This window comes from Colobus angolensis, unplaced genomic scaffold (genome assembly GCF_000951035.1).
Source record: "Colobus angolensis palliatus isolate OR3802 unplaced genomic scaffold, Cang.pa_1.0 Scaffold103, whole genome shotgun sequence".
NCBI classification, from domain to species: Eukaryota; Metazoa; Chordata; class Mammalia; order Primates; family Cercopithecidae; genus Colobus; species Colobus angolensis.
Genome location: NW_012111253.1, coordinates 2,447,507 through 2,464,418, shown reverse-complemented (window position 1 = coordinate 2,464,418; position 16,912 = coordinate 2,447,507). Strand labels below are relative to the sequence as shown.

General features: G+C 36.0%; 1 protein-coding gene across 1 annotated transcript in view; it reads right to left on the bottom strand.

Annotated features, from left to right (window-relative positions):
- Positions 1–260: 260 nt before the first annotated feature.
- Positions 261–16,912, bottom strand: part of XK (X-linked Kx blood group) — a 48,595-nt gene continuing 31,943 nt past the window's right edge. Inside the window, exon 3 of the mRNA XM_011941959.1 lies at positions 261–4,761. Coding sequence (XP_011797349.1) covers positions 3,935–4,761 — 827 coding nt within the window. The 3' untranslated portion in view covers positions 261–3,934. The remainder of the gene's footprint in view (positions 4,762–16,912) is intronic.

The following is a 16,912-nucleotide window of genomic DNA, read 5'->3' as shown; positions in this document are numbered from 1 at the left end:
GTATCCAGCAGTGTAATTTTAACAAATGGAGTAAATGTTTATAAAACAATCAGAGGAGTTTTCAGCAACCATGGACTGTTGCTGTTCTGCAAGGCAGAATCTTAGCACTCTCAAATTTCTCAGCCTACAGAAGTAATTTCCAGGTGAGTTCATACAACTATAATCAGTTACAATGAAACTATTTTAAAATTTCTGTTTTAAAAATAGTCCCTCAAGTAAAAAGGTCATGTAAGAATTGTATAAAGAATGCAATACAAGGAGAAACTGAAAAATTAATTTATTATATGAAGAAACATAACAATATTTATTAGCATCAACGACTGCAGAGAAGCAGTCAACAAAAGCTCATATCCACAATGCATTGACTGGTTAAGTACTGGCACATTCACTCATAACCACAGCACTAATGTTTTAAGGTGGTTTCCAAAGAAATGTATTTGACAATCAATTTTAATATATATTTTCCCATTTACAAAGCTGAAAAGATTAAACTCACATCCAAATAATGCCTTGAATCAGCATTCAAGTTGTAAAGCACAATTATCAAAAGATGTTGCTATATCCTTTATAGAAAACTATACTAAAATGATAAATTCATTTGCCACCAGAAAGCACTTTCTCAGATTCAGTGGGTCTTTTTCTTCCAAGTGCCATGTGTTTGAGTGCTAATTTTTGTAAGCAACTGGTGGTAAGAGAAAGGGAACCTGCCGAGAAGACCAAAGATTCACATATTCACTCAGGAACTCATATGAATGACACTACTTATTTCTTTTCAAACAGTAAAAAAATAAAAATAACCTGCTTATGGATTTGAATAACTATAACAACTCTATAAATATGCATAGCACTTAAAAACATTTTCAAAGCATTTTCACATCTATTATTCAATTTGATCTTTCTGATAACCTTGTGAGGTAGGTTGGACAAGGGTATTATGGGGAAACTGAGGCATAGAGCATTTAAGTTGTAGGGCTGGGCAGGGAAGTGCCAATCTCTACACTGGTCTGTCTCCAGTAATGAGAAGTCTAAACATGTTTGATGGACTTACTTCAATATATTTTGAAGACATACTTCACCCCCATCCAGCCAAATGATAGCAATTCAGTTGGAGCAGCTATCCTGACAAGTTATGGGATGTAATTAATTAGACAAAGTACCGAGAAATTTAAAAATTGAAATTATAACTGAAAAACACATTTTAACTCCAAACACATGAGAAAATTTGCTGGTTTGTTTTATGCCTATAGGACAACCTAGCTCTGCAGTGTGAACTATACTTTTGCCAATTCAGTAATATAAATAATTTAAAAACAAAAATTCTCAGTTCACCATGGCTTGTGTTTTCACCACACAGAAAGAAAGTAGTGACATCCCTTCCCCAAAGTGAATGGACATACATGTGCCCAAAGCTGGGATACCTGTGTATCAAGGGTTAAAACTGACAAAATACCCAAATGAGTTATCAAACCTCTGTCCTTATAAACGTGTGCAGTGGGCTTTAGGTGTCTGACAAACCAGCACTGTTAGTTTGGTTTGGGATCACTCATGTTGCTCCCCTATCTTTTAAATTAAAGTGATTTAAAATGTATTTGAAGGTTAAGATTTTGTAATGGTTTTTGAGACAAGCTTCCAAACCAAAGCTGGAAAAAATAAGTCTCTCCATCCCTGTCTAATTCTTAACATGCCTAGTCAGTGGCAGGGTGGTGGCTACTCCCACACCTCACTCCCAAGGCCTGAGGTGGAGGCATTTCAGGTGAAAAGGGAGCACTATCACCCCTACCATTTGCCACTGCAGAGCCTCAAGGCAAGAATTTCTTTCTCACAAAAAGCTTGAAAATATTTGGTGTCAATGAACACAAGTAACTGGTGTGATACAAAATATACACTTGGAATGACTAAAGAATGGCCTTACTGCTCTCCTAATCATTATAGAGCCCTTTTGTTAATCAGGAAAAAACAAAAAATGATGTATTAACACGGTAACTTTATTTTATTCAAAGTCATTATATATTTTCAAGGGTGTTTTATGTATTACGATTGTGTATCTATGCACATATGTGATTACATGAAGAGTACATGAAAGTATATGTTGTATGAAGTATTTTGATTATATATGCTCACTATTTCAGGCCTATTAAGAATAGTGCAAGTGGTAAGTGATGTGTTGGGATGGAGAACACAGTCTTGAGTGTTATTCTTATTTGGTTAAAAATAGACAAAAAATGATCTACTGTCTGGACATCCCCACAAAGTTAAACCACAAATATTGGTAAATCAAAAACATTTCAAATGAGAAAAACTAAAATTGAGGCTCTATAATTTAGGAGCTTATTGATGTATTTTTATGAACTCTATAAATATTAAACAATATGGATGTCTTGTGAAAGAATATATACTGCTTTCTTGACCTCTGAATGTAGTGGAAACTGATTACCAAATTGCATTTTCTCCTGTGTGCATGAAATTACTTAAAAATTTGACACCAAGAAGAATTTAAAATGACAATTATCCGAAGTGTAATGGCCAGATAAATACGTTTTGTAAGTTAACACAGAGAAGTGAACCCCTATTCCATGTGGTAAAATCGAGTCCATAAATAGAGTCCCTTTTGTAAATTTCTCAGGCTTTAATATTCATTCTAAATTGGTGTGATCTTTATGTTCACCTGTTTTCAAGTATTTCACTTTCAAGATTTTAATGGTAGAAATAATGGCACTAGATCTAGGCATTTTTCCAAGATAATTGAGGATATGCTACCCAATCGTCTTTTATGAAACAATTAGGGTCTCAGATTAAAGGAAAAATTAAATAGAACATTAAAGGATGTCAGAGGATAAAACTGGAGATCTTTATCAAATTAACTCACAATTATGACAAGTCAAATTGCATTCCATGAAAGACAAAACTTTTCTGGTTATTCCGTCTTTATAATTTAGAAAAAGTTTCTGAAGTCAATCTCTAATTACAGGTGGTGGTGAGGAAAACACTCTTCCTTCAAATAATGAAAATGAAAATTCCCTATACACCTGAATTAGGTGAGAGATTTCTGTGGGGCTTTCTAAAAAACCCTTAAGTTAACCAAGGTAACTCTTCTAAAATGGTCCTGATAGGCAAGGAATGGGGAGGCAGGAGTAAGATGGTAAGAATTCTACTTACATAAGCCTCCATCATTTTGATGTTTTAACACCCCTCCTGATCCAGAATTTCATCAACATATCAAAGAATCACAACTTTCCTAAAATTCCAGGGCTTCCATAGCCAAATTTATCACTCATTTCTCCATTCATGGATGCTAAGGGACAAAGTCTCCAAATCTAGGCTCTTGAATCAATTAGAGACAGCATGCCAGGGTGGTTACAGTTGGCTATGTACAAAAAGCCCTAATGAGATGAAAATGAAACCTCTATCTATTCAAAAACCAAACTTGAACAGCCCTCCCTGAAAGCTCTGACAGGAATGATGTTGCTGATGGCAAAACCCTAGTAATCTTTTTTGGTCACCAGGACAGCTCTTGGGTGAAAACTATGTTCAGGGATCATAAAACTTCAGGTTACCCAAACCAGCAGTCTGGAAAACTAGAGAACAGGTAAGCCCCTCTCCTCATTCCACCTAATGAATCTAACCAATACAATTCAGATTTCAGGGGTAACTTGTCAGTGAAAAGGCCAGTAATGCCTAGAAGAACATAACATGGTTACCTGTGAACTGTGATGCCTTGGGTTGCCCCTTCAACACTCAGAGGTTTTCCTGGCTTCTTTCCATAGTTCTACATACCCAAGAGCTCTATAAAGCTCTATAAAGAGGAGCAGCTAATTCACAAGGAATTAACAGCTAACTTCCTGCCTTGTTCCCTGTGTAGGGCTCATTATTTGTATGAATAACGGGTATCAAACCCAGAAAATAATATGCCTGTGCCCTGAGACCTTGGGTCCCATTAAGCAGAGCAGAGATTTTCAGTATTCAAGAACTGACTAGGCTCAGGACTTGTTTTACTGCTAGAAGGTGTCTCATCTCTATCTCTGGATGACTGTAGATCTGACTTTCCTATTGGCTCACAGGGTTTTTGCCGCCTGCAGGCCCAGCAGAAACACCTGAGCCACCTCTGAAAGCCTTCAGAAACACTGGAGGAAAAGAGCTTTTTGCAAGGGTGGAAGAACTGATAGAATACAAGCATGAAGAGAATGGCTGTGCAGTACCCAACAAGCAGCTGCAGGACCAACAGAGGTGCGCACACATACATATAGATGTCAGTCTTGAAAAGATACCACAGGAGGAGGAGGATGGCATTTTCAATGAATCTCATCATGTAATACACCAGTAGCTGGTACCAATTATGGGACTTGCTGATGAGGTCAGGGCTGTCAATTTTCAGCTGTACAGCAGACCAGCAGAACATGTTGATACCAGTATAGAGTAAAGTTAGAAAGCATAGTACAATGGTGGTTCCCACCCGACTGAGGGCCTTCTCTATGTTCTCAGGGAATGGGGAACCACTGCACCAGAAGAGGATCCAGGGGTACAAGAAGAAACTGAAGAAGTTGATGAGTATTATAACCACCACCCAGGTCTTCAGGACGGAGGTAAAGAGGACCAGGACTACAACTCGAGTGGCAATCTCAAAGCTCCTCCACAGGAAGATACAGACATAGGCCAGAGGCTTCACTTTGACTTCATACTCATCGTACTTGATTTTGATGGCTAGGATGTTGCAGCGCAAGGCTCCATACACAATGGACAACAGGGATATGGTCATGAGGAGACCTGGGGAGAAAAGAGAGAGTATCATCAAGTCTCACCTCTACTAGGAATCCTACTGCAGCAGACACTCTGTCAGCACCCCACCCACATTCCTTGAACTCTTCTGTTTTATGTGTACAGCCTGACTTCCAGTTGTTAGCATCTGCCCACTGTGCTTGAGTATGTTTTCCAGACTGCAGAAAGCTGCTGCATCCAGATGCCTGTCAGGCTGAAGTGCCATGAATTCATACTCCCAGGAGCGCCCTCAATGCCCCAATTCTAGCCCAGATTAAGAGTTGGAATACAAGTACTATGGCTTCCCCACCCATTAGATAAAATATCTCTGAGGCATGTGTTCTATGCCATTTCCTAGTATTTTCTCATTGGATTAACTTCTAGTCACCCATGGTGAGAGTCGTCTAATAGTTGTCTCCCTTTATTGGCTGCCTTCCCTTCCCCGCCTCATTTCTCTTCTACCACACTCCTTACATCTTCCTCCCAAAATATAGGCACTCAAATTCTTCTCATAGGGTCTGCTTCAGGGTAAGGCACACTAAAATACATTCCTGACCTCATCTGGGCCTGTCTGAATATGTAGAGTCCTTTATAGGGTGTGTTTTATTTTCTCAATTGGCTTCTAAGCTTCTGGGGAATCAAGACCGACCAACCAAATCTGATTTTTCCTCTTGATGTCCCTCAGCACATACCAGCAGTAGATATACAAACAGTAATAAGTTGCTCAGTATGTTCCTCTATATCTGCAGGTTCTTTTAAACTGATACACTGACTATAGAATACTCACTGTGGTTGCATTCTTCAATTCTGTAGGGAACTGAAGAAACGAGAACTTCACTGTTACTGAGAGTCAATCTGTCTTGGGATGAAAGTCCTTAGCATTTCAAGAAGTCTCAACTCCACCTGTTTATTTCTTAAAATGACTTATGGGTAATGGGTTTATCCAGTTTATAATAGAAGCAGAAGTTTGGGGAGACAAGATGTAGCTCATTTAAATGGAAAGTGGTATTACATTCCAGAGCACAGCACTGTTGGCCTTGAGTTGTACTATCTAAGATACATGATGCCAACCCATAAGTAGACTGTGGTCAAAACTGAAATATAATCACTTACTATAGGCTGCCAACATCTCTAAATACTGGCACAAGGAAGGATGGGAAGCAGGGCTATGAGTTAGGAACCAACAGCCTGGCTCTCATTTTATTCTTGTCTCACCAGTTTACGCTGAAAAAATGGCAACCTCTCTGGGTTCTGTTTTCTCACTCATAAAATTGAGGTAATACCTTTCCATGCCTGCTGCTTCATTTTTAAAAAATATCTTGAAATGTTTATTTATTCATTTTAATAAACTTTAGAGTAGTTTTAGGCTCACAGTAAAGTTGAGCAGAAGGTACAGAGATTTCCCATATATTCCCTCACCCCACACAAGCATATCAACAACCTCCAGTATCAACATCCCCCACCAAAGTGGTACATTTTTTTACAACTGATGAACCTACACTGACAGATCATTATCATCCAAAGTTTACAGTTTACATTAGGGCTTACTCTTGGCATTGTACATCCTATGGGTACATTGGACATTATACATTGGACAAATGTATAATGACATGTAGCCACCATTACAGTATCATACAGAGTAGTTTCACTGCGTAAAATTCCTCTATTCTCCACCTATTCATCCCTCCCTAGTCTCCAACTCCTGGAAACCACTGATCTTTTTATTGTCGTCATAGTTTTACATTTTCCAGAATGTTATATAATTGGAATCATACAGCATGTGTGGCCTTCTTAGATTGACTTTTTTCACTTAATAACATACATTTAAGTTTTCTTCGCCATATCTTTTCATGACTTGACAGCCAATTTCTTTTTAGTGCTGAATAATAGTTCATTATCTGGATATACCATAATTTATTTATCCATTCACTTGTTAAAGGACATCTTGGTTGCTTCTAGGTTTTTACAGTTACGAATAAATTTGTTATAAACATCCATATGTAGATTTTTGGAGGGGCATAAGTTTTCAACTCCTTTGGATAAATACCAATGGGTGTGATTTGTTTGCTGGATTGTAGGGTAAGAGCATGTGCATTTTTTAAGAAACCTCTCAACTGTATTCCAAAATGATTATACCATTTTGCATTCTCAACAGCTATGAATGAGAGCTCCTGTTGCTCCACATCCCCACCTGTATTTTCTTTAGTCAGTGTTCTGGAATTTTGCCAATATATTTAAGGTGGACAACATAATATTCTGATATACATATATACTATAAAATGATGACTATAGTCAAGCTAATATATCTATTACCTCATATAGTTACCTTTTCTGTGGGAGAACACTTAGCAAATTTCAGGTATTATTAACTATACTCACCATGCTGTATATTAGATCTCAAGAACTTATTTATCTGACATAACTGAAACTTTGTATCCTTTGACCATCATCTCCCTATTTCCCAGACCCATCCCTGCCCCTAGTAACTACTATTCTATTCTCTGGTCCTATCAATTTGACTTTTTTAGATTACACATATAAATGAGATCATGCAGTAAATTTCTTTCTGTGCCTAGCTTATCTCACTTAGCAAAATATCTTTCAGGTTCATTCATGTTGTTGAGAAATGGCAAAATTTCCTTATTTTTCAAGCTTAATGATATTCCATTCCAATAGGTATATAGTAGTACCTCATTATTGTTTTAATTTGTATTTCCCTGATAACATATAATGTGGAGTATCTTTTCATATGCTTATTTGCCATCTTGTCCATCTTTGGCAAGGTGTCTGTTAAGGTCTTTGGCCCATTTTTTTAACCTGATTGTTTTCTTATTGTTGAGTTTTAAGGGTTCTTTGTACATTTTAAATAACAATCCTTTATCAGATAAGTCTTTTGCAAATATATTTTTTCAGTCTGTGGTTTGTCTTTTTATTCTCTTGACAGTGTGTTCTGCAGAGCAGTAATTTTTTATTTTAATGAGTTCAGCTTATTAGTTTTTTCTTTCTTTCATGGATCATGCCTTTGGTGTTATATCTACAAAGCAATCATCAAATCCAAAGTCACCTAGATTTTCTCCTATGTTATCTTCTAGGAATTTTATAGTTTTGTATTCTGTATTTAGGTCTGTGATCCATTTTGGGCTAATTTTTTGTGAAGGGTGTAAGATCTGTGTCTAGAGTTTTAAAAATTATCATTTCTCCATTGTATTGTTTTTGTTCTTTTGTCAAAGATCAGTTGACTGCTTTTACGTGGGTCTATTTCTAGGCTCTCTATTCTGTTCCACTGATCTATTTGTCTATTCTTTTGCCGCTACTACACTGTCTTGATTGTTGTAGCTTTATCCATGCCTGATTCTTAAAATTCAATTCCATGTAATTCTGTCCATGTAACATAATTGTCTCTATCTAAATGTACAATTTAAAATGCATAGGAATAAATGTTTTTCTTATTTAAGTTATGAACAAATGGAAAAACATCTATATTTGGTAGACATAAAAACTCTGAAGCTTTGGTATTTATTTGCCTGGAAGAGAAGTTCATTCTTACTCAAAGCGTCAGTTTTTCTCATAGTCTTTTGGCACTGACTTTAATTAATAATGTCATTCACTGGAAAGACTGGAACCTACTAATCAAATTTAAAAGGTAGAAACACGATTACCTGAGTTGACCGGGGAGTAACTGGACTAAGTTATTTTTCCTGAGAGGCTAATTCAGTGGAGCATTGTAAAGCAGAACATATTAGTGATATACTTTGTGTATTACTTATACATGTAAGTGTGGTTACAAATTTCCAAACTCTAAGGATCCAGTATTAAATCATTTTTTCATAGTCCTTATGTTTTCTCCACTATAAGAAAAATACTTTAAGCGCAGAAGATGAGCTAAACACAAATTATTACAATCTAAGTTAAGTAGTCACACATATACAGTATTTATATTGTTATATTTATGGTATTTTGACTCCAAAATATTTATTGCTTTAAGCAATACTATGGCCCACATAATTTTTTCTAGTATCTATCCATTTTTCTCTTGTTCAGTCAATTATTTCCAAATTACATCTTTTTCTCTATCAAGAGAATTAGGCAATTATTACCCAGTTGGTGCTTAGTAGTAATCAACCACAGAAACCTTCTGAGAATGCACAAAAAATATTTTGAAATCATTGGTTTTAATCATCATTCATACTGTTGGGTACTCACTACAAAATGTCACAGATAGAAATGGGGTCAGGGAGGGAGACACATTTGGGAGACAAGAAGCTTGTACAAAATGATTCCAACGTACATTTCCAGCTCTAGAGTTAAGCTGTCATCTAATGAATGACGAGGATGATGCTCATGCAAATACCTACTGATTCAGACTTAAATGGAGAAAAGTTCCCTGACAATATTTCCCAACCTTATCTTCACAGAGCCAATACAAAAGGGGATAAATTGGCAGTATTGCCTATTTAAGTGGCATTTCACAGAAGTCTAACATTCCCTAGTAATCCTAATCTCATTTCCTAGGTGTGTGTATGGATGGAGGCATTTTGCTGTTTTCATCATTATTAGAAGGGAAGACATTACTTTAGGTAAAGCTAAAAGGCAGGCTTTGGCAATATTTCAAACCCTTGGCACACTCCTAAAGCTTCCTCCTACCCAATTCCAGCCAAATGAACTCTTTCCAAATGAACCTTCCTAATTCACAGAGAAACTAATTGTCACTAGGCATGGATTTGTTCATTCCCTGACTTTACACCAAAAACTTAATCTCTATGTAAAGTTATGGAGAATATTTTCTTTCCCAGAATTCCTTTTAGGAAAGGAATTCTATTTATAGGACAAGGGAACAGTTTGACTGTTGCTTTAGAGAGGTAACACAAGCTGCCTATAAGATGGAGGATGGTAGATGGTTGCTTTCTGTATTATGGTTACTCTCTGTAGACACTGAATCTTCAGTAAAATGACTGAACTTATGAAATGCTTTTGTAGAATAGACTTGTCAAAAAAATTAGTGAATGACTTCAAAGAGGAAACTGGGGAAGCCAAAGTGGATATGGAGTGCAGTGGCAGAGGGAAACTGGAGGAAGTTAGCACAGCAAGCTTCTGAAAATTAGAATTTTCAACAGATTTCTGAAAGACAGTAATTTCCTGATTTTTTAATGATGGCCATTCTAACTGGTGTGAGATGGTATCTCATTGTGGTTTTGATTTGCATTTCTCTGATGGCGAGTGATGATGAGCATTTTTTCATGTCTCTGTTGGCTGTATGAATGTCTTCTTTTGAGAAATGTCTGTTCATATCCTTTCCCCACTTTGTGATGGGGTTGTTTGTTTTTTTCTTGTATATTTGTTTGAGTTCTTTGTAGATTCTGGATATTAGCCCTTTGTCAGACGAGTAGATTGCAAAAATTTTCTCCCATTCTGTGGGTTGCCTGTTCACTCTGATGGTAGTTTCTTTTGCTGTGCAGAAGCTCTTTAGTTTAATTAGATCCCATTTGTCAATTTTGGCTTTTGCTGCTGTTGCTTTTGGTGTTTTAGACATGAAGTCCTTGCCCATGCCTATGTCCTGAATGGTACTACCTAGATTTTCTTCTAGGGTTTTTATGGTATTAGGTCTAACATTTAAGTCTCTAATCCATCTTGAATTAATTTTCATATAAGGAGTAAGGAAAGGATCCAGTTTCAGCTTTCTACTTATGGCTAGCCAATTTTCCCAGCACCATTTATTAAATAGGGAATCCTTTCCCCATTTCTTGTTTCTCTCAGGTTTATCAAAGATCAGACGGCTGTAGATGTGTGGTATTATTTCTGAGGACTCTGTTCTGTTCCATTGGTCTATAGCTCTGTTTTGGTACCAGTACCATTCTGTTTTGGTTACTGTAGCCTTGTAGTATAGTTTGAAGTCAGGTAGCGTGACGCCTCCAGCTTTGTCCTTTTGACTTAGGATTGTCTTGGCAATGCGGGCTCTTTTTTGGTTCCATATGAACTTTAAAGCAGTTTTTTCCAATTCTGTGAAGAAACTCATTGGTAGCTTGATGGGGATAAACCATCATTCTTAGCAAACTATCACAAGAAGAGAAAACCAAACACCGCATGTTCTCACTCATAGGTGGGAACTGAACAATGAGATCACTTGGACTCAGGAAGGGGAACTTCACACACTGGGGCTTATCATGGGGAGGGGGGAGGGGGGAGGGATTGCATTGGGGAGTTATACCTGATATAAATGATGAATTGATGGGTGCTGAAGAGTTGATGGATGCAGCACACCAACATGGCACAAGTATACATATGTAACAAACCTGCACGTTATGCACATGTACCCTAGAACTTAAAGTATAATAAAAAAAAAAAAAGACAGTAATTTTTACCTGTTTTCTTTCAACTCGGAGAACAAAGAGTCTTTCTTATGATCTGGAGCCAGGATCTCCCCACCTGCACTACACTCTATCACTTGCCTCCTCAAAAACTTTGCTATATCAATTATCATCTTTCCCTTCTAAATTCTCAACTACTCCCTTAATCCTGACTCTTTTCCCTAGTGTATGAATCTGCCTATGTAAGCTGCATCTTAAAAAAATTCCTTCATTGGTAAAAACACATAATTGTTGAAGACATGTGATAGATGCATGGGGGTTCATTATAATATCCTCTCAATCTTTTTGTATGTTGAAAAATTTCTATAATAATGAAGTTATAATTCACATACATTTAAAGTGAACAATTTAATGATTTTTAAATATTCACATATAAGTGCAACCATCACCAGTCAATTTTTAAAAGTTTTCATCACCTCAAAAAGAAACCCCATACACTTTAGCTATCAATTTTGCCCCCACTGGTCCTAAGCAACCACTAATACACTTTCTATCTTTAAAAATTTCCCTATTCTGGACTTTCATATGAATAAGATAATAGAACATGTGGTATTGGGTGACTGGTTTCCTTCACTCACCATAATGTTTCTAAGGTTTACCCATGTTGTAGAACGTATCAGTACTTCATTCCTTTTAATGGCCAAATAATATTCCATTGTATGGATATACAAGACATTGTCGATCCATCAATTGATAAACATTTGGATAGTTTCTACCTTTTGGCTATTGTGAATAGTGCTGTTATGAACATTCATGTGCAAATTTTTGTGTGAACATATATTTTCTTTTCTCTTGAGTTTATAGAAGTGGAGTTGCTAGGTCATATGGTAACGTAATGTTTAATTGTCAAAGGAACTGCCATAGTGTTTTCCAAAGTGGGTTGCACCATTGTACATTTCAACCATTAGTCTATAAGGATTCCAATTTTTCCACATCTTCATCAACATTTCTTATTATCTAACTTTTTTATTCTAGCCATTCTAATGGGTGTGAAATTGTATCTTGTGATTTTGATTTGCAATTCCCTGATGACTAATAATTTCCAGCATATTTTCATGTGCATATTGGCCATTTGTATATCTTTTTTGGTTGCTTTTCATTCTGAACTATGAATCAAACTCATAACAGATTTCACATTGCTCTAAAGGTATCCCAAAAAGTGTGCCAGAATTCAAAGCCCAGATCTGCACAGACTAAATATATATTATAGAATAAAATGTTAAAAATGCTCAACATCACTAATCATCAGAAAAACGCAAATTAATGCCATAATGAGATATCACTTTATACCAGTCAGAATGGCTATTATAAAAAAGTAATAAAATACTTTTTATAATAAAAAATTATAAAATTAAAAAATTATAAAATAAAAAATTATTAAAAAGTAATAAAAATAACAGATGTTGGCAAGGATGGGAGAAAAGGGAATGCTTATACACTGTTGGTGGGAGTGTAAATGAATACAACATCTATGGAAAACAGTGTGAAGATTCCTCAAAGAACTAAATAGAGAACTACCATTTAATCCAGAAATCCTACTACTGGGCATCTACCCCCAAAAAAATAAATCATATTAAAACGATACCTGCACTCATATGTTTATTGTAGCACTATTCACAATAGTAAAGATATGGAATCAACCTATGTGTCTGTCAATGGATGACTGTGTAAAGAAAATGCGATATGTAATGGAATACTACTCAGTCATAACAAGAGAATGAAATGTCTTTTGTAGTAACATGGATGGAACCAGAGGCCATTGTCCTAGGTGAACTAACTCAGAACAAGAGTCAAATACCATATATTCTCACTTAGTGGGAGCTAAATAATGTGTACATATGGACACACAGTGTGAAATGATAGACACTAGAGATTTGGGAGGATGGTAAAGGATAAGAAATTACTTAATGTACATTAAGTACAATGTACAATGTACATTCAGTACAATGTACATTATTTGGGTGATGGATACACTAGAAGCTCAGACTTCACCACTACGCAATAATTTCACGTAACAAAACTACTTGTACCTCTGAAATTCATACAAATAGAAAAAAGGAAAAGAAAAAACGGATAAAGTATTAGTCTTGTGGCCATCAACAAACATTTAAAATGACAAAAAAAAGTACAATTTCACTTTCTCATGCTTTTTGAATTCCCTAAAAAAGGCATCAAAAAGCAAATGATTTCCCTGCTAGTATGGCAGATTAGCTTGTTTAATCCATTATTTCTGTCAAGAACAACTAGGCAAACATCTGTTCAAAGACATCAGAGATCTTCTAAAGCAGTGAGTACTCCTGGAGCTAAGACCTTTAAAAGAAAAAAAAATCTCTAGAGAAAATTCTGAAGCTCTTTTTCCCTCAAGACATTTTCCCAAATGAAAGTGAATACTAAGAGACAAATAATATGAATACAACTTATAGCAATCTCTCAAAGCCGGTGGGTATGGGAGCAAATATTGATATTCAGGCCCCATAATGATCCTGGTGTACACCCAAAGCTTTCTGGTAGAAACTCAAAGGACATCAGGAGTTAGGGTGACTGGAAAGAGATTAAGCCCTCTCAAAGACTGATATAGGTTTCAACCATCTCAAGTCATTACTGAGTCAAGTTGATCTGCATCTAGTCCATCTGGCTGCCATAAACAAAAGCAAAATCTTCCTGGAGAAAGATAGTTCACGCAGAGCCTCAAAATTTCTCCAATTTTTTCTTACAAATACCTCTTAAAAATAACATGGTATGCCAACAACAAAAAATGACCAAAATCCAAAAATAATAATAGATAATAAAAATAGACCTATAGGAGATACAGATTTTGTAACAATCTACATGGACTTAAATAACTATAATTTATATGTTTTTAAAATTGCGTGACAAAATTGGGAAATTATCAGAGACTGGAAACTATTTTAAAAATTCAAATGACAATTCTAGAACTAAAAAAAAAACCATAATTACAATTAAGAAATCAACAGATGGGTTTAATAGCAGATTAGATACAACTATAAAGATAATTAGTACTCACTAGAAGGTAGGTCAGAAGAAAACACTCAAATGGAGAAACAAAAAGCGTTAAAAACTTATGGTAGAGTGAAAATGTCCCAGATAGAGAAAAAGAGAGAGAGAAAGAGAGAGAAAAGAATGGCTCTGATGCAATGTGTAAAGCAATAAAGGCTGAGAATTTTCTCAAACTGCTAAAATATCAAACCACAGATTGAGGAAATGCTACAAAACTCAAGTAGGATAAATATGAAGAAAACCACAACTAAGCATATCATGTTAAAATTGCTGAACACCAAAGTCAAACAGAAAGTCTTTAAAAGCAGTCAGAAAGTATAAGTAAACAGATGAACTTCAAAGGAGTAACAATAATGACAGAGGATAGTAGCATCTCAACAGAAATAATGGAAGCCGGAAGATAAATGATAACCTAAAAGTAGGAAGTAACACAGTCCCAAAGGTGAAGGTAAAATAAATACATTTTCTGTCAAAACAAAAATGAGGAGAGGGAATTTGTCACCAGCAGATCTGCACTAAAGGAGAGATGCTAAAAGTAGTATTTCAGGCCCATAAGAAATGATCCTATGTGGAAGCATGGAGATACAAGAAGGCATGAACAAGAACCAAAAGGGTAAATACAACTCAGTTTTGTAATGAGTGAAAATACTTGAACAGTCTTTTCACACATGTGTATGCATGCACACACAGACACACACACAAACACACCCCCAAAATAGCCACTAAGGACATGAAAAGAAAATTAGTTAATTATTCATCAATAAATGCAAATTCAAACTACAATGAGATACTACACACCTATTTCATCACAAAAAGTAAAACCAAGTGCTGGCAAGGATATGGAGCAACTGGAACTCTCATACACTGCTTATGGGAGTGCAAAATGGTAAAACTGCCTTTGCAGTCTCTACTGAAGCTAAATATTGACATTGCTTTTGGTCCAGCAGTTCTACTCCTGCATATACATGTAACAGAACTGCATATATATGTGTACTAAAAGGCCAGCATGAGGATATTTATAGAAGCATTATTTGTCATAGTCACAATCTGGAAATAACCTAAACATTAATCAAAAGCAGACTGTATCAATACATTGTGGTATATTCATATAATGGAATATTATACAGCAATGCTAAGGAACAAACTTCTGTTTCAAACTACAACATGGATAACTTTCATGAATACAGTGTGAGTGAAAGAAATCAGAACTCTGATTCCATTTACATAAAATTTTAAAACCCAGGAAAAAATAATCTGTGGTGTGAGAAGTCTGCTTTCTGCTTAGTGGTTACCTTTGGGGGAGGTGGGTGAGGAAAGTAACTGAAAAGAAACATAAGGAGTCTTTTGGGGATTCTGATAGTCTTCTGTTTCTCACCTTGGATAGAGAACTACATGAATAAGTTTACTTTGTGATAAATCAATATTTGCCCTTATGATGAGTATAGTTTTCTGTGTGTCCTTTATACTTCAATAATAATGTGTTTGAAAAAATTAGGTACACTATTACTATACTTAGTAGGCACTCAATAAATGTTTATTAGATTAGAATTTTTAAAGGCAAAAAGGACTATCATTTCATTGTTATAATGGAGTTCAGATATATTTTTCCCTACCCTGGCAAAATACCAAGTAGAAAACAGACATGACATAAACCCCTACTTAGATTACTACAGCAAAACTCATTCTGCAGATATAACCAGTATGATGCCCTAGTACCATTAAAAGAAAATTCTTAAAGTCTTCGTGACTAAGATCTCACTGTTACCAAAATCTCTCTTGAACATCTGTCAGTTTACCAGATGTTTAGCCAAAAATTGAGGACTTTTCCTTCAATACATATTTATATCTTGTCCTCAGAATTGTGAGAACAAATACTATGGCCCATCACTCACAACCCACATGACGTGATTATAACTGTATACTCTATAATCCTTAGAGATCCTGAGTGATTTTGTTCTTTTCTCCCAGATGTATTTCAATTTCTTGCCTAAGGACCTGGATGATAAGATCTCTTCCAGTGCATCTTTCTTATGCAAAAAATTATTGCACTCTTATTTCATGCCAAGGGACTATTGTAAGAATTTTACAGCTATGAATCACTTAATTCTAACAATCCTATAAAGTAGATACTGTTATTATCCTCATAATAGAGATGAGAAAGTGGAGACATAGAGATGTTAAATAACTTCCCAGAGATCACTCAGGTTAACAGAGCTGGAATTCCAATCTAAGTAGTCTTGCTCCAGAATCGTATTAACCAGTAGGCTCTTCTGCCTAAATAAATACAATTAGGTCTATTTCCCTAGCAGTGGTCTCAATTCCACATTTTATCTCTTTTGTTACATAAAGGCAGGAAGGAGTCCGCTACCCTTAAAACTGCTCAGGAACTTAAGGAGTCTGGAGAATCCACCAAGGGTACTTTGAGGATTTGTTCAATTCTTCCTTGCTTCCACTGAGCCCAAATTCCATGTTTGTCTTCTATTATGTGAGTATTTCATATGTAAAGACCTTCTGAAATCATGCTGGTTAGGCACCCGAGCATGGGTAAGCCTCACTGTGCTAAGCTGGTTTCTGAGAATTGCCTCTCAAGGAATAACCAATGATCAGAGAGAAGTGGGGGCAGAAGCAGATCCCTCTATCTGCCCTAGCAACTTGTCCTCCTCCTTCCTTATCATCCTGCCTCAGGCAGAGAAAAGGGGCATCAGTAAGTTGAACTACACCAAAAAAAAAAAAAAAAAAAACCTTCCTTGTTATAGTTTAGTCATCATTTTCACATA